General features: G+C 39.3%; 1 protein-coding gene across 1 annotated transcript in view; it reads right to left on the bottom strand.

Annotated features, from left to right (window-relative positions):
* ALX1 (ALX homeobox 1) overlaps positions 1-11,469 on the bottom strand; it is a 30,869-nt gene extending 19,400 nt beyond the window's left edge. Inside the window, exons 1-3 of the mRNA XM_043969326.1 lie at positions 11,238-11,469; positions 7,212-7,516; positions 3,673-3,801 (exon numbers count right to left, since the gene is read on the bottom strand). Coding sequence (XP_043825261.1) covers positions 3,673-3,801; positions 7,212-7,516; positions 11,238-11,469 — 666 coding nt within the window. The remainder of the gene's footprint in view (positions 1-3,672; positions 3,802-7,211; positions 7,517-11,237) is intronic.
* Positions 11,470-27,880: the final 16,411 nt, after the last annotated feature.

Below are 27,880 nucleotides of genomic sequence, written 5' to 3'. Positions count from 1 at the left end.
TAGAACTTGAAGGGACTTTAGATGACAATGAAGCCTGACCCTTCATTTTAGAGATGAAGCAGCTTGAGCAAAATCACATGGCCAATGTGCATTTCTGAGGCAGGACTGGACTCAATTCTCATGAGCCCACAAGTATGGCCATCTTTCCCCTGAAAGCTCCTTTCGATAGCTTTCTATGATCCCTTGTCTTCTCAGAAACGGTGAAATCCGACAAGTGAAGGCCAACCACATGCCTACTTATGAAGAACCATGATTGTTAGAACTTCAGAGATTATTGACTCATAAAATCTTAAATCATTAGAGCTGGAAGGGGCCATGGGGGTCATCTAGTCCAAGAATGACATTTTACAATAGGGAAACATGGGCCCCAAGGAAATATAATCACTTCTCCGAGGTTCCGAAGTTTGTTGTTCATTGAGCTAGAACTTTAAGCTAGCGCTTCTTAACTATTAAATATTCTCTCCATTATATCATGACTTGTTTGAGGACGGCTGCCAGTCGTATTGATGGTAAATACAGTGAAATTGTTTGCAAAGTACATCCGTTGCCTGAATTACCTTAAAACTTCCCTGTATGTTGCTAAGATGGAATGCCTCCACCAGATTTTTCATTCTTTTATTTTGTTATTCTGCCTCCAACTTTTTCTACTGCTTAACTATTCTTATAATTAGTCACAGTAAATAGATTAGATTTTCTGTTGCACTGGATTTTTGGATTCTACTACAATTTTTAGTATAAATTTCTATTTCTAGGCCCCATGATAAAAGTTTCCTCCAGGCTGAAGCTTGGCAGACATGAGCTCAGCCTGGGAATGATTTTTTAAACCAAATCAGAACAACTTCAACTCTCCCTCCCTCTCTTGAATTAGTTTTTTTTTTTTAAGGGTGTGTGTGCATGCATATTTATCCTTTGCATGAAACCCTAATTAATACATTTTGAAAATTCATATACACTTAATATTTTATTCCATGTTTCATTCACTAAACCACATCAGTAGTATTTCTGTAAGATTAAAAATTAGTTCAGTAATATTAGAAATACATTTGTGTATGTATTAATGTCTTGGCTTTTTAGGACTTTCTTTTGGTGTTAATAAAATCTACTAAGTCCATCCTCTCTCTCTCTCTCTCTCTCTCTCTCTCTCTCTCTCTCTCTCTCTCTCTCTCTCTCTCTCTCTCTCTCTCTCTCTCATTTCTTCTCAATGTCCCCATTCTAAAATTGGCTATACACATATGGCTGGCCAAGCTGAGATTAAATCAATAGAAAATATTGGGATCTCTGTAGGAAGAAGGAAGAAAACAAAAACAAGCTTAACTATCTCATTCCTTTTCTGAGGAACTTTTACACCAGTGCTCCTTCTTTGGGATACAATAACAAAAGAAAACAAAAATACATCTTAGCTACAAAATACCATGCAATTGTGTACTCTCCCTTTCTACTTTAGGTCCCAACTTTACATTATTTAGCAAGTCTTCAGTAATAAGGCAACAAAGTTTGGATTAAAATATTGGATTAAGTAGAGATAAAGAGGGAGAAAGAGACAGAGACAGACAGAGAACATAAAAGGGAATAATATATAGAAAGGAGACTAGAAGGTAAAAGAACAGAACTGAAAGAACTTGTAAAAAGAAAAAGAGAAGAAAAGAAGCACAAGAGAAAGCAAGAACAATGGGAAAGAAAAAATTTGAGGAAATGAAAAAATGAGGCAAAGACCAAAAACAAATTTTTAAACCTATTTTTCTGTGCTCTTGCTTTTGAGAAACAATCTGTATTTAATATTTTGCATTTCAAAATACCACTTGGGTTTAACACTTTCATAGGAAATTTTGAAAGAAATACACCAATAACGCTATGACCCCTATTTGCTTAAATAATGGCAGCTGGAAAAGACTTCATAAAGCATTTCCCTACTGATATTTTGATAAATTTTTAAACTCAAAATGTTTAACGAACATATACATTCTACTTTTCTCCACCAACTCTCTTCTATTTGCTAAAGTTCTTAATGTTTATAGTATTTCCTTGAATATATTGTAAAAATCTTTGAGGGCAGGGCCTTTCTTTTTACTTCTTAGTCAACTCTCTTCTGCCCCTCACTCATGGCATTTGAATTTAATCATCCATAGAATACTAATATTCAAAATAAAAGGAATTGTTATCACTCAAAGAATAAAAGGAAAGATATGTTAAAAAAAAAAACTCTAGTACATTTTAAATGATTAAAAAAAAAAACCCAGAGAGGTGATGCAATTAAAATGCGGAAGGAGAAATATTTTTGGATGTGACGACTGTAGCAATTTGTTTTGCTTGATGGGTTTTGTTTTTTCATTTTTTTAATTTGGATGGGGGAAATTAGGTAGGAGGAAGAGAAAAATATGCTTCTTAATTTTATAAAGAAAAACAAAATAAAATGTATATAACAAATGAAAACCTGCTGTTTTCTTATAGCAAGAACATGATCTGACCCCTGGTTCTCCTAGCAACCTACCTAAAGTGTCTAGAGACAAAGACATTTAGGACAGCATACATCCCAGTGTGGATTGTTAAAGTCCAAAAAGAATAGAAAAGACCCTGCATTCTGAAAGCTCACTCAAGAAAAACACAAAGAGACAAAAGGACCACATGAAGTTAAAAGTCAGAGCCCATGACCAAGATTTGTACCCAATGTAAAATTTTGCCTATGTCTTCAGAATAAAATTAAGGTTTCAACTTTCTCAATTCATCTTTATACTTCCCCACCATTCATTTAGCACACCTTTGTATCATATGTATTTTCCAAGCAATATGCTATGTTGTATAGAATCACTAGTCTTGAAATGAAAGATCTTGTGGTATGATATGGTCTCACATTTTCTGATAATAGATGTAAAAAAATGCACAAGAAAAAACATTTGAAAATAAAAATATATACATATAGGCTATATCCATATGACCCCAAACATGTATACTTCTAATTAGTGTCTAATAGATTTAGGGATTATATACATATGTGTATGTGCACATACATGCACACACAAGTATATATACACATGTGGTAACATAACTAAGAATCAGCAGGGGTGATTGTAAATCTTTCAAGGTGGTGCAATAAAGAGACAAGCTTTTAATTCTGAAAATGAAATAATCAAAGTGCAAATTCAAGCTAGTTTTTTTTTCTTTTTTTACATTTGCAGATCTAGCTACTACAATTATTTTCGACATTGTTCAAAAGAACTGAAGACAATAGGAGTCTCTGGGAAAATGAACAACATAATTGGTCTAGAGTTAAAAACAAAGACAGCAAAAGAAAACAGATGCTTTGGCTAGGAGTGATGGTTTCATGGAACTATTTTCCACATTGGGCTATGGTTCATCAAAGAAAGCCCCAAAGGTATCATGCCATACAATGTTATATTTATTGCAATAGTTAACAAAGGATCTGAAGAGTGAAAGTGTACAGTCATGTACAACAACCTCCAAAGGAGACACCATATATATATATATACATATATAATATTTATTCATATATATATATTCATCATAAAAGAAAGAAAGTAATGAAATCAAGTGAGCAAAAACTGGTTCTTGAAAAAGATTTTAGATGTAATAATGTATGCATTTCATCTTGTTTTGCTCTATAACAAATCACCAACTGTGATGATCATCTTCACTATTCTATGTTATTTACCATACCTGTGGGTAGCTGTCAGTCCGTGGTAAGACAGATATATCATAGGTGGCAGCAAAATGACTTTTAGCTTGTTGTATCTGGCCATAACGTTCCCTTTTTCTCCATTTCGCTCTTCGATTTTGAAACCAAACCTAAATGAGAGAAGTAGCATGCAGTTAAAGTGTCTGGCACTTAGTAAGTGCCTGTTTAGTAAGAGTCTGTTGTTTTGCCTTGCCTAAAAGAAATAACTAAAAAAGTCAAGCACAATGTATGACAAAACAAACCAAATACCAAAGCAGCACAGAAACATTGGCCAACAAGGCTTCTTTCAAAGTTTGACTCCGTTCAAAAAGAAGAAAGTCAGTCTTGACATTTCTGTTCCATCCTATGTAAGATCTCACAGTAGTGTTTTAGATGTCTCTCTCAAGATTATTTTTCCTCAAATGATGGGAGAGTCAAATGTAACAACAACAAAAAATCATATAGAGTATCCATATGTATATTTTGAAAAAATTCCAATATTTCGAATATTACATATATTTTGAGAAGCAGTAAAATGTTTGCTAATAATTAACTAGATGACATTAAGCAAGGCTTTCTGAGACTCAGTTTTCTCAATGGTAAATAGGGTCATTGGACTCAATTCCTTCCATAAACTCTTGCAGATCTGAAATTTTGTGAATTATGTAACTCTCATTAGAATTTCAGAACTAAAATTCTTCAAGGCTGGAACTCTTTGAGATATTTTTCTTTTAGAGTTTTAAGGTATGACCATTAAACATCAACCCAGTTTACCCTCCTGACTTGGATATGAGCTAGTTGAGTAAAAGAATGCTAGACTAAGCCAAGTCATCAAAAGAATACTCTATGCATATGGACCTTGATTTAAAGTATTGAATATTGAGAGATAAATATAAAGATATCAGTATTAGAGAGAAGACAAACTATTCTGGCTCTTGATTGAGCTGGAAAATGACTATTTTTTATTGGAAATAAATAATGGGGACAACATTTAGAGCACAACTGTCTGTAGGGTTTTTTTTTAATTTATGAGGAATATAGGTATGCTAGCTAGATAGAATGTATCTATAATATTGATTTTTTTCTTGTTAAAATTAATATACTTCAAACATCTTCAAAATTAAAACAAACAAAAAATGAGGCAATAGCACCTCAAGTCACAAAAGCCCAAATTTTACTCTGGCCTCTGTCAACAACTTCATCCATTTGGTTAAGTCATTGTTTTATCTTCTACAAAGCTTCTAACTATGCATTGTAAATGATATTTAAAAAAAAAAAACTTCTAATGGATTACCAAAAGAATGTTACATTGATATGTACAATGGGACATACTTTGGAATTGAAGACCTAAAGAAATTTTTATTCTATGAATATATGATTAATTCACTGGTAGGAGATAAAAGTGGTCTAACTAAAGGTGTCTAAGCAGAGGTACCCAAATTGATATTTGATAAGCAGATTTCTAGATTAAAAAAAAAAACTGCCAATGTTCTTTGAAGCATATCTGCTTTTAAAATGTGACTTACTTGCGAATCTAGATGGAAATGAAATATGAAAAATGCACAGCTGAACAACCTTCTGCTAAACTTTTTGCTTGAACTTTTCACTGTGTGTGTGTGTGTGTGTGTGTGTGTGTGTTCTCAGGTCTATTTCTCTTCCATGGTCTTTAGCTTTTTTGGTTCATGCTGGTCTAAATGTTTAGAGATGCTTTAAACACCAGTTTGATTTTTAAGTGCAACAGATTTAACATGGTACTTTGAAAAAACTGATCCAGAAATCAAAACAAGATACAGGGACATACCTGTTGAACATATTTTTCGAAGGGGGCCACTTGGTAACTTTGTATTATCCATCATGCCTGGGGCTCAAAAAAAAATGTTAAGAAAGGAAAAATCCCCTTCTGTCTCCACAGGAGGCACCAAGAGCATACTAGGGGAATTTATTAATGAGCTTCTTTCATTGAAAAAAGACCTCAACAATCTCCTTAAAATGGGTGGCAATTACTACATTGACGAGAAGCAGGAAAGGGAACAACTTAGATAAATTAGGTTCAAGCTGGCTCTCTGCATGGACTCAGAACAAAAAAAAAAAAATTAAAATGGACCTTGAATCAATATTTAAGGGTAAAACAGGTAGTATGCAGAGCCTATGTGTTTGTTTGTGGATATATGACATATGTCTATATAATGCAATTGAATATATGATAACCAAAGGAGTAGGGGAAAATACGTATTTATATTTTCGTTACCAATTTTTTTAATTCACAAAATTCCTTTTGGAGTGCTTTCCCAGAAATTAGCTAAAGATAAAATAACCATTTGTCTCCACAAATGAAAACAAAAATCTGCTGCTTGTTATCCGTGCATTGCCAGATGTTGCCCTTAATGATGTAAGAGCCTTATAATTACTTATTCTTGTGATGGAATTCTGTTATACTGAGGATAGAAATCCCCACTGCTTTTCCTGCATATTCCTTTCCTAATGATTAATCAGAATTGCTAAATTCAGTGCTTTCCTAGGAAAAGCAGCCTACATATACACTGCAAAGAAAATATACAGTCTCTGGAGTGTTTGTTGATATTATTGGCTTTATAAACCTTTCGTTATATTTCAGGCAACATTCAAAAGGGGAGGGGGGAAGCCACAACTTAAGAAGAGTTAAAATTAAATCTAATGCAAATAATATAAACAGATGAAGTATAACATGATGCCAGTTTGATTTCTATTTTTAAAACTATGAACATATTTAGGCAACATTCTTTTAAAAGGGAACATTCAATTTTCCAGCTTGGTGGGAAAAAAAAAAACCTAAACCTTTAAAAGGTAAATTTAACTATATCTAATAAAAATCACTATAAAAAGGAAACAATGTTCAACTTCTCCTAGATAGAAATGAAGAAACAATTAAAGTTTCCTGAGTTTAATAATTTATATTTGAAAAAGTATAGCTTAGCAACAAGTGAGATTAGAAACTTTATACCATTTTGTTTTTAACACCCTATTTTAATAATATTGTTCATAGAATGGTCACATAAAAATGTCTGTTATTACAACTTTTTCTCTTTCTTATGACATGAAATATAAAAAAGCATCATGAGTAGGTATTTCTTTGATATTATATATACATAGGTACATGGCAAATAGCTTTCCTCCACAATCCTCAGGTATTGTTAAATAAGAAATATAAAAAGGATCTATGTCATATTTTGGAAAGCTAAAATTTTTATCTTAGCACGTAGAAATTATGTTGCCTCTTTTTTTTTTTTGCTTTATTAGATCTTTGATACCTCTGATTAACAAATGAATAGGCTCTCTTTTAATATTATTAAACTGTTAGTCTGATATTGTTTAGATAAACTGAAATATTCATTTTTCTAAAGAAAATATGGTTTGACACCTTTTAAAGAAAATAGTAGTTTTGCTGGAATATGCTATTTTAACTTTAGTCTCAGAAGATTATTTTCCTCTGAGGTTAAAAAAAATGCATTCATTTATGACAACATTGATTATTTCCCATTCAAGCCTTTAGTCAAGTTCGTACCTGGACTCTTGCTTCAGTCAGTTCTGTCCTCAGAGCAAGCTGTTCTCTGACATACACATCAGGATAATGTGTTTTCTGGAAAACTTTTTCCAGTTCTTCCAGCTGCAAACTGGTAAAGGTGGTTCTATGTCTCCTCTTCTTGCTGCTGGACACGTTGCTGTCACATTTATCACCAAGTTCATCCAATTCTCCCTTTTCCTGCATCCCTTTGACTGGAGACATTCTGAGGTTGTTACAGTTGTCCATGGCTCTATTTAGCTCTGTGTGAAGAGGCTGTCCTTCAACTTTAGTAATCCCATAGTTCACTGGACCCAAGGGAAGAAAATAACAGGTCTTAAGACTTGAAGACATCGAGTTTGTAACTTAGAGCATTAGGGAGACGTAGGTGTTAGGTGCTTGGGAAGGGGAGATATGTATCAGACACAAACCAATAATTATCTCATTTTTCCTTTCTGGTCCTTTAATATGATACTAAATTTTGAGTGTAGAGATTGACATGATTCTATCAGTCTAATGATTTTATAATGCACACAGCACATGATTATCTTAGTTTCTCGTAAAGTGAAAAGTAAGGCAAATAAGCCCAGAGTTTTGCTTCCAGACAGATGTTCTTCCAACTAGGACCTTTGTACAACTGGTAATATTGACGGGATTCCTACACACACACACACACACACACACACACACACACACACCGCCCATGTGCTGAAACAGTTCCTTCTCACAAGCTGAGAGAAAAGTCTTAAATTTAAGAGAATACCCAGTCTAAATAATGTTCGATGAGGAAAAAATAAAGGTGAGGGCAGAACTTAGAAAAAAAAAGTAGAGCTAAATTGGAGTTTTAAAAAGAACTGAAACTGTTTAAAGTTATCTTTCCCCTTTGAATAGACAGAAGTGAAGTGCTTCAGGAAGAGGACAAAATTAAAAAGAAAACAAAAACCTACAACTTGACCCAGAACTTATAAACTTGTTTAGGAGCTATTATTGAAGTGTTGTTAGGAGTTATTTATCAACCCCCCTAATTTAGGTTTTTTCCCCTCACCCAGGATTATAGAATTTGGCAATTTAGAACTATTTCCTCAATTTTTTTCATTAAGTTCACATTTAGATTTATGATAAATATAAAAAAGTATATTTAAGTGATCTAATTATTTTAGAAATCTATTTCCCTCACTGTTTCAGGAAGGTGTTTTTTTTCTTTACAAAAGACTGACTAGTGATAAGACTTCAGGAGACTCCTTTAGGATTAAAAATCACAGAGTCCGTAGCTTTTCCTAAACAAGTCCCATCTTGGAATAATTCATAATTCATACAATATCCACTAAAACTTGAAAGTTTTCCCCATCCCCCACAAATGGGGTGGAGGAGATACAGAAGTTAAAATATCTAGTAAAACATTACAAAGGATGGCATCTGGTATGCTGTTTTAGGGTTCTCTGACATTCTTAATAATTTCCTATGAATTTGATTGCACACATGTAGCATGATTTAAACCAAAAGGTTACCACAAAATTTCAGACATAAAGACATAAAAATTATATGTATAATTAAAAGAAAAATAAGACCTAAAGGAATGAGAATTAGGGCAGCTCTTAACTACCTTTGCATTGGATTTAATATTTTCCATTTCTTTTTCAAGTTATTTCAATTTATTTAAAAGCATTTCAACTAACATTCAAAACAGATCCACCTTAAACTCTAACATAATTAACTCAGCTACTGTAACATATATTTTCAAAGCAAGTAATTAAATATTGTAAATTCAAATAAAATGCAATAAAAAGAGATGGTGCATTTTAAGGAAGGAGTGATGAATATCATGAACCTATGTCTACACGTGTAAAATAAGGCGGAGAATTTAGTCATTTAGCTACCTAAGGGGAGGGAGGGGTGCATCACAAGAGAATGGGAGGGGGACTTTGAATCCCATAGAACTGAAGATCTAATTCGGCAGATCACCCTTCAATTAACCCGGGTGGAAAAAAAAAAAACTCCAAGTGTCACTGGGGATTTTTCCAATTCACGATTTTTTTCGACTATATATTTTGAAATACAGTATATATATATATATATATATATATATATATATATATATATATATATATATATATATATATATATATATATATATATATATATATATCTGTTAAAATATTGTCAATGATTCTATTTTCAATGATCAACAAAGAGGCCGTTTTAAAAATTTTGACAATTCGAGTAATTTTATTCTTATATCTAAGATAACAGATGAAAGAAAAGTGTGTACTACACATCCCAAGGAAGATAATGATCCAGTTTATATTTTTGTTAAATTTCTTCTTGTATTGGATGATCTCTAATGCCTTTCAAAAATGTCCTGAAGGGTAGAGGCTAAATATTTCCAAAGTTTCAAAATCTTTCGAAGAATTTTCTTAAAACTAGGTTCTCAAACTTGAAGACCGAAAATTTACAAAACTTCAGTCGGCAGGGAGCACGCAACACCCACGAACGGGACTTCTGCGGTCCAATTTCTTGACAGCTTTGGAATCCTCATTAAAGTGAGGGGGCTGGAGTGATGGAGTGGAGGGCTTGCTATAAATACCTCCCATTTAATTGGTTTGTTGTTTTAAAAGAACCCGCAGCTTACAGGTTAACTGTGGTATATATACAACGATAAGGAGAAGTCCTCTTGGAATTGTAAACGTGCCTTAACTGTCACATCTGAAATAATAGGTTCGCATTCAGTTACAAGATAGAAAAGATAGATGGTCTGTTTTGATAACATTTGGACTTGGATACAGAGTGGCGCATTTGGAGTGGAAGCCGTCGCACAAAGCAGCGAAGCAGCACCAGAGGCTCTTGGTCCTGTGACTTTTAAGAGTGTTTTGGAGATGAAGGGAATGAAAGCCGAATTGAAAAGAATTGTACATTGAGAGAGACTGGGGAGAGGGGCCGGCGGGGGTGAGGAGGGAAGCAGCTTGAGGGTGAGGGCTGCTCAACCCGACCCTGTTCATATTGAATTGTCGTTCTTTTTATTTGTTTTGAAGAAAGATCCAATCTGTATTCATATATCTGTTTGTATATCTATACATATACACACATATACAAATAAATGTGTATGTATGCATATGTATATGTATATACTCATATGCGTATATGTGTATACAGATATACGCACGTATGTCTGTATGTGTGTATGTACGTGTGTGTGTTTATGTGTGTGTGTGTGTATGTATATATCCCTGCGGTGATCTGGTGCGCACTTCTGTATGGCCATCAACCCGCCAACATTTGACAAGAAAATAATGTCACTTCCTGGACCATAAAACGGGGATTTCACCACAAGCTAGCTCTATCTGACCCTTTGCACGTGACGACAGTGATCTTCTCTAATGGATTTTGATCGATTTCTACTGTTAGCTGAGGGCTTGCGTGGAAAGGAAATACCCTGCCTTGACTCAATTAGGCTGTCCTTTGCGCCTTATCTATGAACCCTGGACATCCCCAAGGAAAGGTGGCGTCGGATCTCAGAATGGGAGGGGGACAGGGCAGCGAGAGAACCGAACCCCAGGGAGAACTAAACTGAGCCGAAAGGGACTCAAATAGTTCTCTCTATCCTTACGATTATTTAGGCAATAGGGTAGAGGACAGAGAGGAACTGAGATTTTAATATTCCTTCACCTCCCAAAATCTCCCTTAGTTTTAGCATGGGTTCCTAAAGGGGGGGGGGGGCGGGTGAACACACTATTGCAATTCTTCTACCAGTCTTTCCTTCTTTCCTACTTTCACTTCACTCTCTTTACTCAAAACTTCCCTTCCTTCCTTCCTTCCTTCCTTCCTTCCTTCCTTCCTTCCTTCCTTCCTTCCTTCCTTCCTTCCTTCCTTCCTTCCTTCCTTCCTTCCTTCCTTCCTTCCTTCCTTCCTTCCTTCCTTCCTTCCCCCCCCCCCTCTCTCTCTCCCTCCCTCCCTCCCTCTCTCTCTCGGATAGGAGTTCGGGGAAGTGGACAGCACTAGGAGGGAGTCAATCTACGATCGGGAAAGACTCACCATTATTCTCCTGACAGGGAGATGTCCTGTCCAGTCTCACATGATGCTCTGCCCTTTGGAGAGGATTGAAGGCCTGCACACATTTGCTGGCGGAGGTTTTGCTGTAAAAGGTCTCATTGTCTAAAGTTTCCATAACGTGCTCCAAAGTGCCTCCTGCTCCCATGTAAAAGTCACTGTTTTTACTCGGCTGGTTTTTCAGGGCAAACTTCTCGCTCAGAAAATCCATAATCATCTAAGGCTGGTGCTAAGCCTCCTCTGGAAACACAGAGGCTGGACTGTGAGCTGGGGGAGGGAAAGAGGGAGTGAAGGAGGGAGAGAGAGGATGAAGAAAGAGAGAAAGGAGGAAGAGGAGGAGGAAGGGGAAGAGAAAGCTCCGGAGCTGTTTTCACTCTGAGTCTTTAATTTGTCTTGTCTTGAAAGGGGGTACCCGAAGTTGCTTTTATATCTTGAAACTCAGCAGGGATCTACGGGCAGCCTCCCATTCCTAATGAATATGAAAATAGGCTGCTGCCTGACTCCACCCCAGGTTCTCCCCCCCCTCCCCTTCCCCCAAACCTAGTCCCAGCCCAGAGACGGAAGGAAGATCCAGGCCCCTGTTAGACAGACAGCTCCATTCCAGACAGACAAACGCAGAGGGGGAGGAAGGGTGGCACAGACACGCAGCAGCTTTGCCCTGCCGCGTTGGACTGGCATTTCTGAGGAGATTTGTAATATGAAAACAAATAAACTCTTCCTCTCCAACCCCACCCCCCGCCCTAACACACACACCCTCCTCCCTCCTCCCAGTCCCCCACTCCCATCCCCACCCTCTACAGCTCTCCCTCCTTCCTTCTCCCTGGTCACTAGCTCCTGGAAAGATTTAGAGGCATCACAGAAACTTGAAAGTGAGTAATGCTCTAAAGGGCTTTTATTTCATCAGTAAATCGTTTATGTAGAAGATCCACATTAATCCAAAGCCCAAGGAACCGGATACATTGGAAGCTATTAACTGAGCAGCAATGGCAAGTCCTACTCCTGCTTTCTACGTAGAAAGCATTGGACATCCTATGGTGCATTATACAGCCACTTTGAGACAGAGAGAGTGAGTGAATGTGTGTGCGTATGTGTGTTTGTGTTTCCCTTCCTTTCTAGAAAGCGGTGTGTTGATGTGGTGGGGAGGCATTGCAGAGAGACAAAGAAGAATTGAAACAAGTAAGACACTAATATCAGTTGAATTCTCCACCCCACCCCGCCTCCATCCAACAGCATAAAAACCTTTCTGGGATGGCATCTTACGATTTATATATTATGCTAAACAAAATCCCCTTTGGAAACTCTAGGTCTCACGCACCTCGATGTCTCTATAGGCACTATTAGTAAGGGGGAGAGGAAGAGGAATTTCTAACACGGATTAGGGTGGGGGGGGCGGGGGTAGGGAGGCAATTGTGCATAGCTTTTTTAAGAGGCAAGGTGGCAATTAACTTACCAAAAAAAAAAATACAGTTGGCCCAGAGGTAGAGAGGGCTCACTCCCGCTCAAGGCACGTGCTGCTGGAGACCCTATCCCTAGCTCAGCGAGGGAGGAAAGAGGCTGCTCTTTCCCAGTGCTCCTGGTTGGGGAGAGCACAGAGCCTGGTTTGAGAGAGTGGGTCCTGGCTCCTTAAGCCCTGCAGCTAGGGGCCCACACTGTTGATCTGAAGAAAGTCAGAAGCTGAAATGGGTAGGAGGGAAGTAAAAGGGAAACTGCTTTCATAGTGATGCCTAGGCCCGACTCTACTTGTCAACCTTCGAATCCCTTAGCTACTATAGGGTTGAGGGATGGGTGGGTTAGATTCGAAAACTGGCCCCTTTGACCCAGGACCAGAGCCCCAAAAGGGAGAGGTGGGTGGAGCTGGGCGCTGAGCATGTTACAGAGAGCCCCAGACAAGCAAGCAGAAGAGAGGAAGACAGCTGCGTAGATGCGCCTGCGTCTACAAGGGCCAGGGCGGCCTCTTCTCTCCACAGGGCATCTAAGGCATCTGCCCCTCCTGCCCCAACTCCGGCCTGGAAGCTGCGGGAGCCGGAGCAAAGCTAGCTAGCCTAGGCGGGTAGTGGAGGGTGAAAAGGGAGGTCTGGCGCAGCTTGAAGAGGATGGGGGAAGCCTTGGGGAGCCAGGGAGCCAGGAAACCAGCTCTTGAGCTTCAGACAGGTCCAAGATCCCTGCCTGACACTTCGACGAGGCTTCTAGCTAAGCCTCACCTTGGTTGCGTAACCCAACTCGAAGTCCTCTTCCTGGCCTTAGGAACCAAGCAGGAAGGCCATCTGGAGGTCATCTTGGGGGGCTGTGTCACTTCCACCCCACAAAACACATACAAACACATGCTTGCACCCAGACACCCCAAACCCTGTGGACACTGTTCGTGGCTGGCTGCAAGGAGCTGGGCCCCACAGAGATTCCCCGCCTAGAGCGAGGGAGGAAGAACATCCTTCCAAAAGAGCAAATCAACCCCAGTCCCCTCTAGCCCTCGGGGCTATACTGGGCATCTGCCAGTCCTAGACTTCTTCCGGTCCTAAAGCCTCCTCCCCCCCCCCCCAAAGAGAAAAACTTTCTTTCACGCTTCAAAAGACATCAGTGACAGTAGTTTTACATCTACTTTAAGAATGTGGATGATAGTGGTGATAGTAGAGATGGTGGTGCCGGGAGGATGCGTGAGTTTGAGAAAACTCACTAATTTTATATTAACATAGATTTTAAAATAGCTCCCTATCTAAGCAGCTTGGCCGCCATAAACCGAAAAATGCAAGTCTCCAAAGAGCATGAATGCACTCACAGAGGCTAATGAAATGCTGGGGAAACAAACTCAATGTGTATTCAGAGCAAAGGGGATTTCTCGCCTGCTTGCCACTTCCCAGAGGACATCCCCCCACCCACTCCGTTTCTTTCAAAGGTGCCATCACTAGGGTATATGGACAAATAATAATTTTTTAAAAAGCGTTCAACTAGACAGAGGCACACCTACTTAGACAATCAGAACTGCGTGCTTGCTTCCATGCCGATGATCCCGTAGTCTGCAGCGAAGGAGACAACCTGTAGAGTCAAGACCAGCTGGCCGGCAGAAGAACGCAGGGTCACCTCCCCTCTATTACCCCCACCCTTCCCCGCCCCACGCCGAGCCTATTCGTCTATGTCGGGGTAGGTACTGAACACCTTCCCAAGCGTCCTCCGCTTTTGGAATGTTGGGTATCTATTGGACAAGTCCCTTTGGAAGAGTCTCAGGGCCTCTAGTCTACATCTGCAAAAATGCGTCCCTCTCCCTTTCCGAAAATTTCAACACCCTCCAAGTGTGGTCCGCATCAGGGGCAGTCCTGCCTTCTCGCTACCTTTCTGCTCCAGTTTGTCTTGGTTTTTGTTTGTTTTGTTTGTTTTCTCCCGGCATCTCCCCTCCCAGTGCCCGATTGCTATCGGTTTTTCTCCCTTTGGGATTTCCCCCTACCTCATTTTTTTTTAACCCACAGCAGCAAGATCAACGCTTATTGCTGACTTGAAATGCACAAACAGTCCCTTGACATAAACGTATTTATGCCATGGAACTCTGTGAGATTGTTTATAAATATGTGTCTTGAGAGCCCTAAATTCCTTGAAAAACGTTCGGTGTCTTTTAAATGAAAGACATATGATGCAAGGTTGTGGAAAGCCCGCGGAGCACTTTGATACCAATAAAGGTCCGGCTTAAAGGGAGCCAGGAAACTGCGGGGGAGCCGGGGAGCAGCAGCTGCTTTGTAAACCACGATTCCCTCCTACCCGCCCCCCTCCTTTTACATATACATCAACCCCGCTTTCGGTGGCGGTGGGAGAGGCAAGAGGCGACAATGACTGGAGTCGGGAGCCCAGCAACCTCCTAGAGAACGCAAAATCCATTCGCCCGGGATCCTGCCTGTGCTGTGGGACAGGCAGCCACATATGCCCCTGACTGGGAACAGCTAATGGCAGACGCCCATAACAAATGCTTAATCTGCAGTTGCTGGCAAGGGGTTGGGGCTCTCGTTGCCAAGAGCTGCATTAAACGGGGTTTCCAAGTTTGAAATGCTGCTCCTCGTAATGACACTGTTGTGGCCACTGGAGCATTGATAATGCAATTAAAAATAGTCACTCTAATGACAACAAAGGTGATCACACGATGCCTGGAAGTCACACGGAGAGGAGTCCAATGGGGAGTCCGTCTCTTCCTCGCTGAGGGCTAACTTGAGATCAGCCTCTGGCTTGATGCTATGAGGATAAGAATCCAGGAAATTGACTGGAGAGCTGTCCTGATAACTGCTCAGCTTCTCTAATCCTCCCAGACGCGGGAGTTTCTATAACCTCCTCAGGGAACTTCCTGTAGGTACAGAGAGGGTAAGGTAGAGATAACACTAAAAGGAGCTTTAATTCAGCTCCTGAAAAAAGAAAAGAAAAGAAAAGAAAGAAAGAAAGAAAGAAAGAAAGGAAGAAAGAAAGAAAGGAAGAAAGAAAGAAAGAAAGAAAGAAAGAAAGAAAGAAAGAAAGAAAGAAAGAAAGAAAGAAAGAAAGAAAGAAAGAAAGAAAGAAAGAAAGAAAGAAAGAAAGGAAGGAAGGAAGGAAGGAAGGAAGGAAGGAAGGAAGAAAGAAAGAAAGAAAGAAAGAAAGAAAGAAAGAAAGAAAGAAAGAAAGAAAGAAAGAAAGAAAGAAAGGAAGGAAGGAAGGAAGGAAGGAAGGAAGGAAGAAAGGAAGAATAGAAGGGAAAACTAGGTTCACGCTGGGAGCTGAATTAATTGAGGTAGTTGATCCTGGAAAGGTTGGTTTAGTTAGACTTGTTCCCAGGACCCTCTGCTCCGCCCTCCCAACCTCAGGAGAGATTGAAAGAAAGGTTCATCTCTTTCAAAACCTGAGGATCTAACACCCTAGCCCCTTTCCCCTAATTGTTATCAGGGAATTTTCCTTAAATAAAAATACCTCCTCCCAGGTTTCTAAGCACCCCAAATTCTGAGTTGCTCCTTTCATTTTTCTCTAGGGTCACAGACACTGAGCAGAGAACTTTATAGGGGGAAGGGAGGATTGGAAAGTGATTAGGAGGAAGTCTGGACTCTGGGTCTTCTCAAAGGCGGAGTTCCAGGTGCGGGGTCATCAATTACCTTGAAACATAACAAGGACCTACGAGGACCTTATCACAGATTCCCCAACTCTTTTCAATTACTGATCTGTTTCATGAAGATAGATTCCACATTGCACTCTGCCATTGTTGGGGAAAGAGGCATCCGTGGACCAACTGGACCATCTCATCCTTTTCAAGGAACGGGATCTATGTGTTAGGGATGGAGAACCTTGCCCTTTGTAAGGCCTTCTGGGGTAAAGGGGGTTGAGTTGTCGCATTAATGACAATGTGATGGAAGTAGGGAAGTATTTCAGAAAGAGAATGATTTAACTTTAACGGCTGGAAGAAGGTAATTAATCCGGCACTGCTCGAAACACGTTCTTCTTTCCTCTTCGCAAACTTCATAAGGCACTTTCCCTAAGACGTTTAATTCCTACTATCCATCGCCCCCACCCCCACCCCCAAACTATTATCTAAATGGCCCTACTTGGGCCCGAAAATGGGTGAGACTAGTTTTCAAATGGAAAGGAGCAGCATAGCAGTAAAAAGATGGAAATCCTGTTGTGAGGCCAATGGGGGGGGGGGGGAGGCGTGGAGGGTAGGGGGGAGAAAAAAAAGAAAAGCTAGTCACTGTTTCTTACTGTATTAAGTTTAGAGTTCAGGACTGGCAGTCCTGTCCAAGGTAACATTTCCATGTTTTGCATAAATAATTTTTTCACCAGCTAAAAGCGGCTTTTATTGCTTTTTCCCCCTTTTTCTGGGCAAACACAACATATATTTCTGGAAAAGAAAAATATTTTCTATTTACTTAGATTAAGCAGTAGAGGGTATAGTTAGTAGTTCTCGTTGCTCTTCTCAACTTGTTAAAGGAAACCTTCACAATTATACAGTAATAAGGGAATAACAAGTTAGGACTACTTCAAAATCTGTAGTTGAAACGGGTTTCATATATATATATATATATATATATATATATATATATATATATGTGTGTGTGTGTGTGTGTGTGTGTGTGTGTGTGTATAAATATATTGTAAAGTGAATTTGAGATGTAGCAATAAAGAAATCTAGGAGAAACTCTTACTGAATAAGACCATGTAAACTGCGGGAAAGCAAAGAAAAAAGGGGAGTGTTGGGGGAGAGAGTTGTAGAGGAGGGAAACTTTCATGAAAAAGTACTAAAATAATTGAATGTCATGTACCTTGGATAGAAGCCAAGAGGCTCAGAATTTGTATGTGCTCCGCTGCTGGTCGCTCTTTCTGAGCTGGGATTCATTTCTCACTCCCACCCCCCACCCCAGCTTTCCATGCCTCAAAGGTAAAGTTGTCTATTAGGCACCCCCAGCATTAAAATCAAAACAGGGAATTGGGAAAATAATCATGAAATTTGCTATCGGAAATGTTTTAGGGTTTTCATTGAAAAATTTCCCTCCCAGCTCCCAACCTCTCTGGGAATACCCAGACTTCTACACACCTTACAATGATAAGACCAACAGATCTCTGAAGGGTCTCTGAAGTGCCCCCCTGATTGAAAACAGCAAGCTTAGTCTTTCAGAGTGATGTTTAGAAACTACCCAAGAGAATAGATATCAATTCTCTAATGGGATTTCGATTAAAAAAAAAATTGAACTTGGCTGATGTAGCTGCTACATTCGGCTCCTAAAACTTTTCCAAGAGCAATTCATCTTCTGAGGGTTCAACTGGCTCTCCAGATTTGGGGGATCAGGGACTATACTTTCTTCTCCAAAACCTGGAAGGGGTTGAAATTTCCATTTTGTCAGCTAAAAATACACCCTTCCTTTTTAAAGGGAGAAAATATTTGACAGTTACTTCAAGAAAAGGGCCACTTTAAAAATGGATCCCAGACTATTTTCAACATGTCAAGAAGTATTCCAAATTCTTATTCAACATGTAATGGTTTTGTATATTTCTGTTACCAGAATATACCCTTTGAAAACCACAAAACATCGTTCTCTTGTAAGCATCTAGTCACCTGGGTTTCCCTCTGTGGAGATTTATCATTAGAGGTCCGAAAACAGCTTTCTGCTCACATTCCCCTAGAGCTGAAACCGCACTTCTTGGAAAACATTTGACTATTTAACTGAAAAGAGTCTAATGCTTATTTGTATACATGTAACATATTATTTGTTTCTCTTAATTTAAATACGCGCTAAAATGTAGTTACTAAGTTTCCATCTAAGTAAATTGCATTCGGTTCTTAAGCCCATGTTTTCATTTGTAGTTATTAATAATTTACTAGTTTAAGTCCTTCTTCCCTCAGCTATTTTCCATTTCCTTAAAAGAACAGGTTAATTTATTCTTAAGGATTTTTTTTCTTTTTAGCTTAAAATTCAACTCTTGAGACTATCAGCTTGGGCAATCACACATTAGACTCTCTCATCCTCAGTTTCCTAGCCTATAAAATGAAAGGGTTGGACGAGGTGACCTGTGAGGTACCTTTCAACTGAGGATCTTTGACCTTATTTATGACTATTCTTAAACGTAGTTCTTTCTTTTGACAGGTTGTGTACTCTGCACACACACGTAGAAATGCGACAATGACAATGACTTCCTCATTTTACTTTTTCCCCCTAGGGGAAAACTCCCACCAGAGAAAGCTAGGGGTTGTTCTTTCGCTGGTCCTGACATTTTATAGGGAAATGGGTGGGGGATGGGGGTGGGCAAAAGATGGGGGGACGGGAATTTTTTGATCTTAAGATAGAACCGGCCAAAGCACCCTCGGAGAGATTCACTCACTGTGCAGTGGCTCTCACTGTGCAGTGGGAGCTCCAAGCGCAGGTAGCTCCGACACAGACCTCTCTCTTTAGCTTGGAGGGCTCTGAGAAAAGAGAAGAATCCACACTCATCGAAACTTGACTTTCGGACAGTGCCTCCCTTTCCCTTCCCAGTATCTTGGGCCCCACACCTTAAGGAAGAAGAGCCAGATGGACTGGGAACCGGGGAGTGCTTGGACAGTAGTCTCCCCCCACCCTTTCCAGCAGCTGAAAACTGTTTGAAATCCATCTTGACTTCTTTTCTACACTAATAAATTCAAGAGGCAGATTAGAAGACAAACATAAATGTTTTTCACATCAAAGGATTAATCACATAAAACCTCTCCCTTACCCTTTACCCCTTAGTATGAATAAACAACCTCGAGAGAAAGTTAAAGATGAACATTTGCTTTCGTTACTCCCACACCGCGCTTCCCCCCCTCCCCCCCGCAACGGATTGTGTGTGCCTTTTAAAAGTGATGAGTTTTATTTAATTCACAATGTCTCTTATCTACAGTTGCTGCACTCAAAAACCATCGGTGAATTCATTGCTGGGGGTTGTGGCCCTTGTCGGGGGGCGGGGGTAGTTTACAGTAACTTCCAGCCTCCAAGCATCTCCTATAACCTAGGTGGCTGTCCTCTGCCATCCATCCCACGCCCAGATTGCCCCCACACTGGACTCTTCCCGAGCCGAGGGGGTTCGGAGTCTCCGGATGTGACAAATTCTCCAGGTATCCCTAGCTCCAAAGACGCAGACCACCCCCTTCCCACCAAGTCTAAGGGTCTCAGGGAATAGTATGCCAGACTTGCCCAGGTTGTGGGCAAGCTAGCTTTGCCTTATGGAACTAGGGATGGGGCGACCCCGAATACTTTGGGTGGGATGCCCACGTCGCCCGTTACGTGTATGGAGCCTAGTTGTTTCTGGTTGTCCTGGATAGGGTAAGTAGTAGGTGGGGGAAGGGAACAAGAATTTATATAGCGCCTACTATGTGCCAGGCACTGTAGACCCTTTACAAACATCTCATTTGATCCCCTCAACAACTCAGTTAGGATTGAGGGATTGTGGGGGGTGGGGAGTGGCGGAGTAGAGAAGCGCATCCATCCCTCACCTGGCTTCGCCCCGTCAGGGAGATGAACGATCAAGTCTCCAACTTCCAAGGCTACAGCTTTTCAATATGCCAGGAGGACTTCAGGGAGAGAGTTTAGGGAGCCCCACAACTAAACCTCCAGCAACTTGGAGCTGCCCCGACCTGTTTGTTTGCACAGCAAGCGACCCTGCCGATCCCCTTATACAGGCTCTATTCTCTGCTCACAAAATAAAGTTTCGCTTTTACTATCAACCTGAAAATGCCTAAATGAATACAGAAAGGACTTTGCGGTTAACCAATTTTGCTGCTAATATTTCGTCCGCAGTCCTTTCTCCGCTTTAAACTCTAACTCCTGGGAACACAACATATTTTAAGCTTTCCACACAAATATTGATATTGGCAAATCAGATCAGCTAACCATCCCAGGGCAAGGACAGTATTCTTTTTGTCTCATTTGTTGGCAAACAAAATGAAGCCACGGTATCACAAATTTCTTGAGAGATCCTCTGACCGAAGGCAGGAATGAGGGTGCATAACTCTCTTTGACATGAAGTCGTCGTCGTCCTTCTTCTTCTTCTTCTTCTTCTTCTTCTTCTTCTTCTTCTTCTTCCTCTTCTTCTTCTTCTTCTTCTTCTTCTTCTTCTTCTTCTTCTTCTTCTTCTTCTTCTTCTTCTTCTTCTCCTTCTCCTTCTCCTTCTCCTTCTCCTTCTCCTTCTCCTTCTCCTTCTCCTTCTCCTTCTCCTTCTCCTTCTCCTTCTCCTTCTCCTTCTCCTTCTTCTTCTTCTTCTTCTTCGGTTAAAGGAGAGTTCCCTTCTATTTCTACTCACCACTAATAGTGAGTGAACTTTCCTCTGTATTAGGAAAAGGCTTAGGACTTAGAAAATGCAGTAGGAATGTAGGAATTTGCCAAATTACAAGCAGCCATCCCAGTCACCTAAAGACACAGTACACTTCCACTGTCCTCAGAGAAAGCCTCCAGAGTATCCAACCTTTCTCTGCTTGAGGACTAGTACTATTCCAAGTGGTGGCTCAGGCCTCAGAAGAGCACTGCTGGTAGGGATCCCTAGAATTTCTGGGTCAATCTTATCAGGATGCCACGTATTAGTGCCAACGCACCAAACGCCAGCTCATGCTGCTGTTTTTAGACATTAAAGAGCAAAAGACAACTTTCTCAAGCTTTAACAATTAACCTACATGCAAAGACCACAATGAACAATGGGTAGGGGAGAAGTGAATAATGTTATAGAATATTTTTTGTGTTGAATCTCAAATGAGTTAGAATTTCTGTGATTTTGCTAAATGTTCAAAGAGAAAATACGTTTGTTTTTTAAATGCAACACATAACAATTAGCTTTTAAAACTTCATTTCTGTCATTGCACTTGTTTCCAGTTCCCATTTATGAATCAATTGCATCATATAACAGTCTGAGTTCTTCACACAAATCTAATTTTGAAATCTTTCATTTTTTTTTTGGAAAAAAATCTTCATTATGACTAGTTGGTGAATATTAAAGTAATGATTTACAAGGAAAAGAAAGGACTGCCTTACTCTTATCAAATTTACTTTGAATTTCTTTTCTGTATACTTATCTGACTTCATATTGTTCCCCTCCTCATTGGCAGTCAACCAATCAAAATTAAGTGCCTACTGTGTGCAGGCACTGTACTGTAAGTTCTTCAGAGGCATTCACTGTCATCTTTGTCTTTGTATTCCCAGTGCTTAGGCCAGTTAGGACACATAGTAGGTACTTAATAAAGGACCATTGCAAGGAATTGAAAAGTAGTCCTGAATAAGTCTTGAATTTATTTTACACATTCAATATTTCATGTCTTCCTCCTGGTTTTGGTGTGCAGTCACTTTCTCCACTATACTAAGCAATGCTTAAGTATTGAATTGAATTAGGTGAAATCTAAGTAGCTGATTATTCTTGGCTGAATACAAATGTCCTTTTAATCTTGAAGGCCTTCTAATGTTAATAAAACCTTGAAATATGTACTTGACGAAATAAATCTAAATCAAAGGCTAATGAGTTAAGGAAAGAAACTTTAACATCTCTTTTGGTTTTTCTACATATTTTAATCTATGTTAAAATTAATTTTCAGGAAGAAGAATAATTTTCAAGGGATGAAATCTTAATTCATTTTTACCCATATTATCTACTGGCATGGACATTCCAAAATTGTGAAACATAATCATCTGTTTCTGAATCATGTAAAGCCTCTATTCCATATTACAATTTTATCATTTTAATGTCAATTATGCAATAGCAACCTACTTCAAGATTTTATATACACATATGCCCATCTATATTACACATCTATCGTCTATCTATATCCATATATCAGGTATCACAGTGAGCACAAGGAAGCCATGCCAAGATTATTTTGTTGCACAGGAATTTTGTTTTAATAAATACAATCAAAGCCAGACAGGAACTTAACTATCCAGTGCTTCCTAAAGCAAAAAGTGATGTTGGAAAAGCCCTTGAGACATGGACAGTAGCCGTCTCATAAAGAAAAATCCTCAAGTTTATGTGTGGTGGCAGCTATTAGTATTAGATGCTGGAAGAGAATCTAGAGAATTCCCCACATATCCACTGTTGTCCTCGCAAGTCCAGACATTGTAGAGGAGACTGGGATACCTGAAAATCACCTTTTCTTCCCTCATTTCCCACCTCTGCTCCCTTTTCCTACTGATACTTTGTATATGTCTAGAATACTGGACTGAATACATGGGATATGGGGGGAGGGGAAAACCTCAATAATTTAAACTTCAGTAATTTGGAATTTGTGATAATGCCACTTGGGTTGGGTTAGAATCTACTTTTGCATTTCTGTAAAGAAAGGGGTTTTTTGTTGTTGGTTTTTTGTGGTAAACTAAAAGTGTAAATAAGAGGACCACAGAATGCTTAGCCTATTTAAAAGAATGCACTGTTTTAAGGGACCATAGGACTCTTTTTGTAATATACAAGTGAATAATGCTAATTTTTAAAAATTAACCATAATCAAATCCAGCCAGGCAATTCCTCTCCTAGGAGAACTTAGTTAAGCAGTTAGCTTAAGTAACTGTAGCACATGAAAACAACAAAGTTGGATTCCTTGGGAATATTCTGTAATTCAGACTCCTTTAGGCACTTCTGGCCAACTTTTCCAATTAGTAAACATGCTGTAATTTAGGATAATTATTCTTTGTGCAGTTTTTATCTTCTTCACCATTAGCAATTGACATCCAATTTCATTCAATTAAAAAATATCTATTGAGGGGCAGCTAGGTGGTGCACTAGATAGAGCACTGGCTCTGGATTCAGGAGGACCTGAGTTCAAATCCGACCTCGGACACTTAACACTTACTAGCTGTGTGACCCTGGGCAAGTCACTTAACCCCAACTGTCTCAGCCAAATATATATATATATATATATATATATATATATATATATATATATATATAGAGAGAGAGAGAGAGAGAGAGAGAGAGAGAGAGAGAGAGAGAGAGAGAGAGAGAGAGAGAGAGAAACTTACAATACACATGTACAAGTGTGTTATGATTGTTGGCTGCAAATAGGTTTTCTAAAAAGTTCCCAAATCACAGGTGGAGAACCCCTGGGGAAAAGGTGATAGGGTTGAGGGGACCAGTGTTCAGGAAGAATAAAATAGGTTGAGAAAAGCCACTGTAGAGAATGGAAGGCAATACAGTAACAAGCATTTATTAATCACTTACTATGTGCCAGACACTACGGTAAGCACTAGAAATATAAACACAAGAAAAACATTAAGACACCTCTTGAGGGTAGATGTAGTTTTTTTCCTAGGAATATAAGAGCAATGTTAATGGATTTCCAGTGGAGAATATGCTATACTGGTATATTATGGCTTTTCCAAAAGATTTTTCTAGGGAACTTCCTCACTCCTGCTTGAATGCCTTTTTTCCCTTGCCTTGAATCCAGAGATTTGAACTTCTCAATCAGTCTTATGTCTAAATAAATCAAAGCCTGTTTTCTAATAAAAAACCAAAAACAAAGCCTGCAGCCAAACAAACAAAACAAAAGACAAAAAAAAAAAGGCAAAAAGAAAAATACTCCCTCCCCTCAAGGAGTTTACATTCCAGTGTGGGAACACAACTCATAAAAGGGAGCTGAAAGGGGAGGGGGAAGAAGAGAGAAGTCCAGCTCAGGAAAGTACCCACAAGGGAGCATGATGGTAAAATAGAGAGTCAGAAACACAGCTGGGAGGAAAATGAAGTTTGGTGGGTCAGGGCTCTTTTCCAAAGTGGAGGTCCCACTGGAGCTCACCAAAAGGAGACAAGAGGTAAAAGGATTTTCCAAGGTGAGAAGACTCCAGGTAATGAAAAGAAGTTTCAGGGTAAAAAGGGAATTGAATCATGGTAATAATGTCCAGAGAATCAACAAGAGAGCAGTACAAATATTTTTAAGTGGTAAAGCCATAATTGAGGTTAATTAATCTGATTTTTTTTGGGGGGTGGACTCAATCAGTATTTTGTTGTTGTTGTTGTAAGGTTCTCCAGCAGTAAGTGGTATGGAGAGAAATAGAACAATGAGGATAACTCAGAAGAGGGGATTAGAAAAGCAAAGAGCACATTTTGGGAAAAGGTTACCATGGGATTGAGACTACAGAAGGAAGCAAGTATCATGAGCAACATTTAAGGGCCAGACAGTGGAGAAGGATGGAATGAGAGAACAGGGAGGGACATGGTGACTTGGAGTCCAAATGAGGACAAAGAGCAGGTCCAATGGGACTATTAAAGTTGGAGAAGGTGAAAAACAATTCTTAAGACTTATGAATTCCTATTGGTCTTCACACTTCCATTTTCTAGAGGGCACACTGGAAAGAGTGCTGGACCAGGATTCAGGATACTTGAATTCAAATCCAGCTTCAGATATTTACAAGCTGTGTGACCATAAATAAGTCATTTAACCCCATGCCTGCCTCAGTTTCCTCAGCTGTAAAGTGGGGTTAGTAATAGCACTTAGCACAGTTCCTGCCACATAGGAGGTACTTAAAATTATTATAAAATTCCTTCCTCCCTTTTCTAATCCACCCAATATATTACTGCCCCTGTAGTTTTTACTAATGAATTCTTCTGTTCAAAACCCTTCAGTGGTTCTCTTGTATTTAAGGCCTTCCACAGTCAGTCTCCAGGCTATTGTTCTATCCTTGTACCACACTATTACCTTCCTCACTCAACATACCAGTCTCATATTGGTTTTGCTTATATTGTTAACCATGGAGGATCAGACACTCACCCACTTCTAACCTCCCACTCATTCCACTTATTGAAATATGCAATATCCTTAAGGGCAGGGACTTTGTGTTGCCATTTTTTTTCTTGATATTGTTTTGTTTTCCTATCTCGAGTTCTCAGCACCATGCCTAGCACACTTAATAAATGTCTATTAAAGTTGAAGGGCCAATTCAGATCCATCTTATACTTATGTACTTTCATTCACCCATTAAACACATATTTATTTAGCAGCTATTTATTATGAGCCAAGAATTGTGCTCAATCTGGTAATTCAGAGACCAAAAAACCCAAATAGCTCCTAGGTTCAAGGAGCTTCCATTCCTTTCTTCACAAAGATTTCCCTGATTTTACCATATGTCAGTGATTTCTACCACCTGAAAATTTTCCTAAAATATCACATATTTCCTTTGTACCCAATGTGTTGTGCCTTCTGTTACTTGGTGATGTACATGTTCATCATGCTTGGATATCTCACTGTGATGTGACATGGAGATGACACTGGTTTCTTAAAGACTATGTCTGACCCAAAGTTCTGGGAATTACTATTGTTCCTCATCCTTGGTTCTCAAAGAGGACCAATCACATCAGGAGAGTGATGTGAGAAGTACTAGGAGAAAGGAATGAATGTGGATCTGATGATGGTTTTATTCAGTCACACAAAGATTTATAATTTTGAGGGGATAATCACCGTAGCAATTCTTAGACACTAATATGTGGTTGGATTTTGGTCTCCATTGAAGGAAAGAGTGTTAACACAAATTTTTGAAGTACTAGATAGCCACGTCTTATACTCCTTTTTGAATGTAAGCTCTTTATACACAGTAACCATATTATTTAGTCTACATTCACCATTTAGCATAGTAAGGATAATGAATTAATATTATTAATTAAATACTCTTTTTTACTCAGATTGATTTGAATTGACAAAAGATTGTTGTCAAGAAAGGGAAATGTCAGAGCTCAATATTTTGAAGGTGGATGAGTTGCAATGTAGGACAATCAAGGTCTTCTGCAATTATTCTTCATTTAACCTTTATTATTATAGCTCACATTATTCCATTCCAGGCAAATAGCACTATTGGATTTGGCTTCAAACATACTCTAATGTTTTCTTCTTTTGTGCTTTTGCTATTTTCCATCTTAGAATGCTCTGCTTAGCCTAGCATCTGCCTATTGAAATCCCATTCATCTTCCAAAGCTCCCTAAAACCATAAACTTCTTGAGCATGGGAATTATCCTTTTTATCTCTGCATCCTCAACACCTATTCACAGAGTGATTAATAAGTGTTTACTGAATTGAAAACCAAGCTCACATATTTTCTCCTTCATGAAGCCTTGACTGACTTCTAGAACTAGAAATGATCTATCCCAGATTAGATATATGCAAAGCCATATGAACCAGATGTATGTTGATCCAACTTTTACAAGACAAAAAAATTTTTTTTCAGGCATCAGAGAAACTTTTATTTAAAATAAAATTATAGAAGCAGCTAGGGGGTGCAGTGGATAGAGCACTGGCCCTGGATTCAGGAGGACCTGATTTCAAATCCGGCCTCAGACACTTAACACTTACTAGCTGTGTGACACTGGGCAAGTCACTCAACCCCAATTGTCTCACTAAAAAAAATGCTTAAAATAAAATTATAATGAATAGTTTGTCAAGTGATGAGTTGACTTTTCTTTTTAATTTTATTTGCTTTTTAAGATCGGGTTTCTTCATCTTGCCCAGGTTGGAAGTTTGTTTTTTTTTTGTTTGTTTGTTTGGTTTTTTTTTTTAGTGAGGCAATTGGGGTTAAGTGACTTGCCCAGGGTCACACAGCTAGTAAGTATTAAGTGTCTGAGGCCGGATTTGAACTCAGGTACTCCTGACTCCAGGGCCGGTGCTCTATCCACTGCGCCACCTAGCTGCCCCAGGTTGGAAGTTTAGCAACTACTGATGAACCATGTTCCAAAGCTGATCGACATGGAAGCTTTAAATTGCTCTTTTTGTTGGACCTGGGCCAGGTTGTCCATCCTTAAGCCCTTTGGCAGTCCCCTTCTCCGGGGGGAAGGCTTACCAGAGTAGTCCCTGACTTACTGAGGATACTGGATCAGTTGTAGTCCTACTGCACCTCAGAACTCCTGAACTCAAGTGATCAACCAGGCTCAGTTCCTCTAGCATTACAGGTTTGTCCCGCTGGATCCAGCCCTTTCCGAATAATGTTTTAAATGTATGAAACGAAATACAGTTAAAATCAAACAAATTATTTTGAAATATCGTCACTAAAAACATGAAAATTGTTCCTGGATCCTACATTAAGGACCCCTGATCTAATGGGAGAGAACTAATAACCTACTAAACTTTTATGAGTCAGATTAAATCTGGAGGAGCACATTTAGGTCTAGGCATCAAGATGTTAAGAAAGACATAAACAAAGTGGGATATTTCCAGATTTGGATTGCAGAGCAATGAGGGT

Source organism: Dromiciops gliroides, chromosome 5 (genome assembly GCF_019393635.1).
Source record: "Dromiciops gliroides isolate mDroGli1 chromosome 5, mDroGli1.pri, whole genome shotgun sequence".
Taxonomy (NCBI): domain Eukaryota; kingdom Metazoa; phylum Chordata; class Mammalia; order Microbiotheria; family Microbiotheriidae; genus Dromiciops; species Dromiciops gliroides.
The sequence above is the reverse complement of the archived record's forward strand: the minus strand, read 5'-3'. Positions and strand labels throughout refer to the sequence as shown.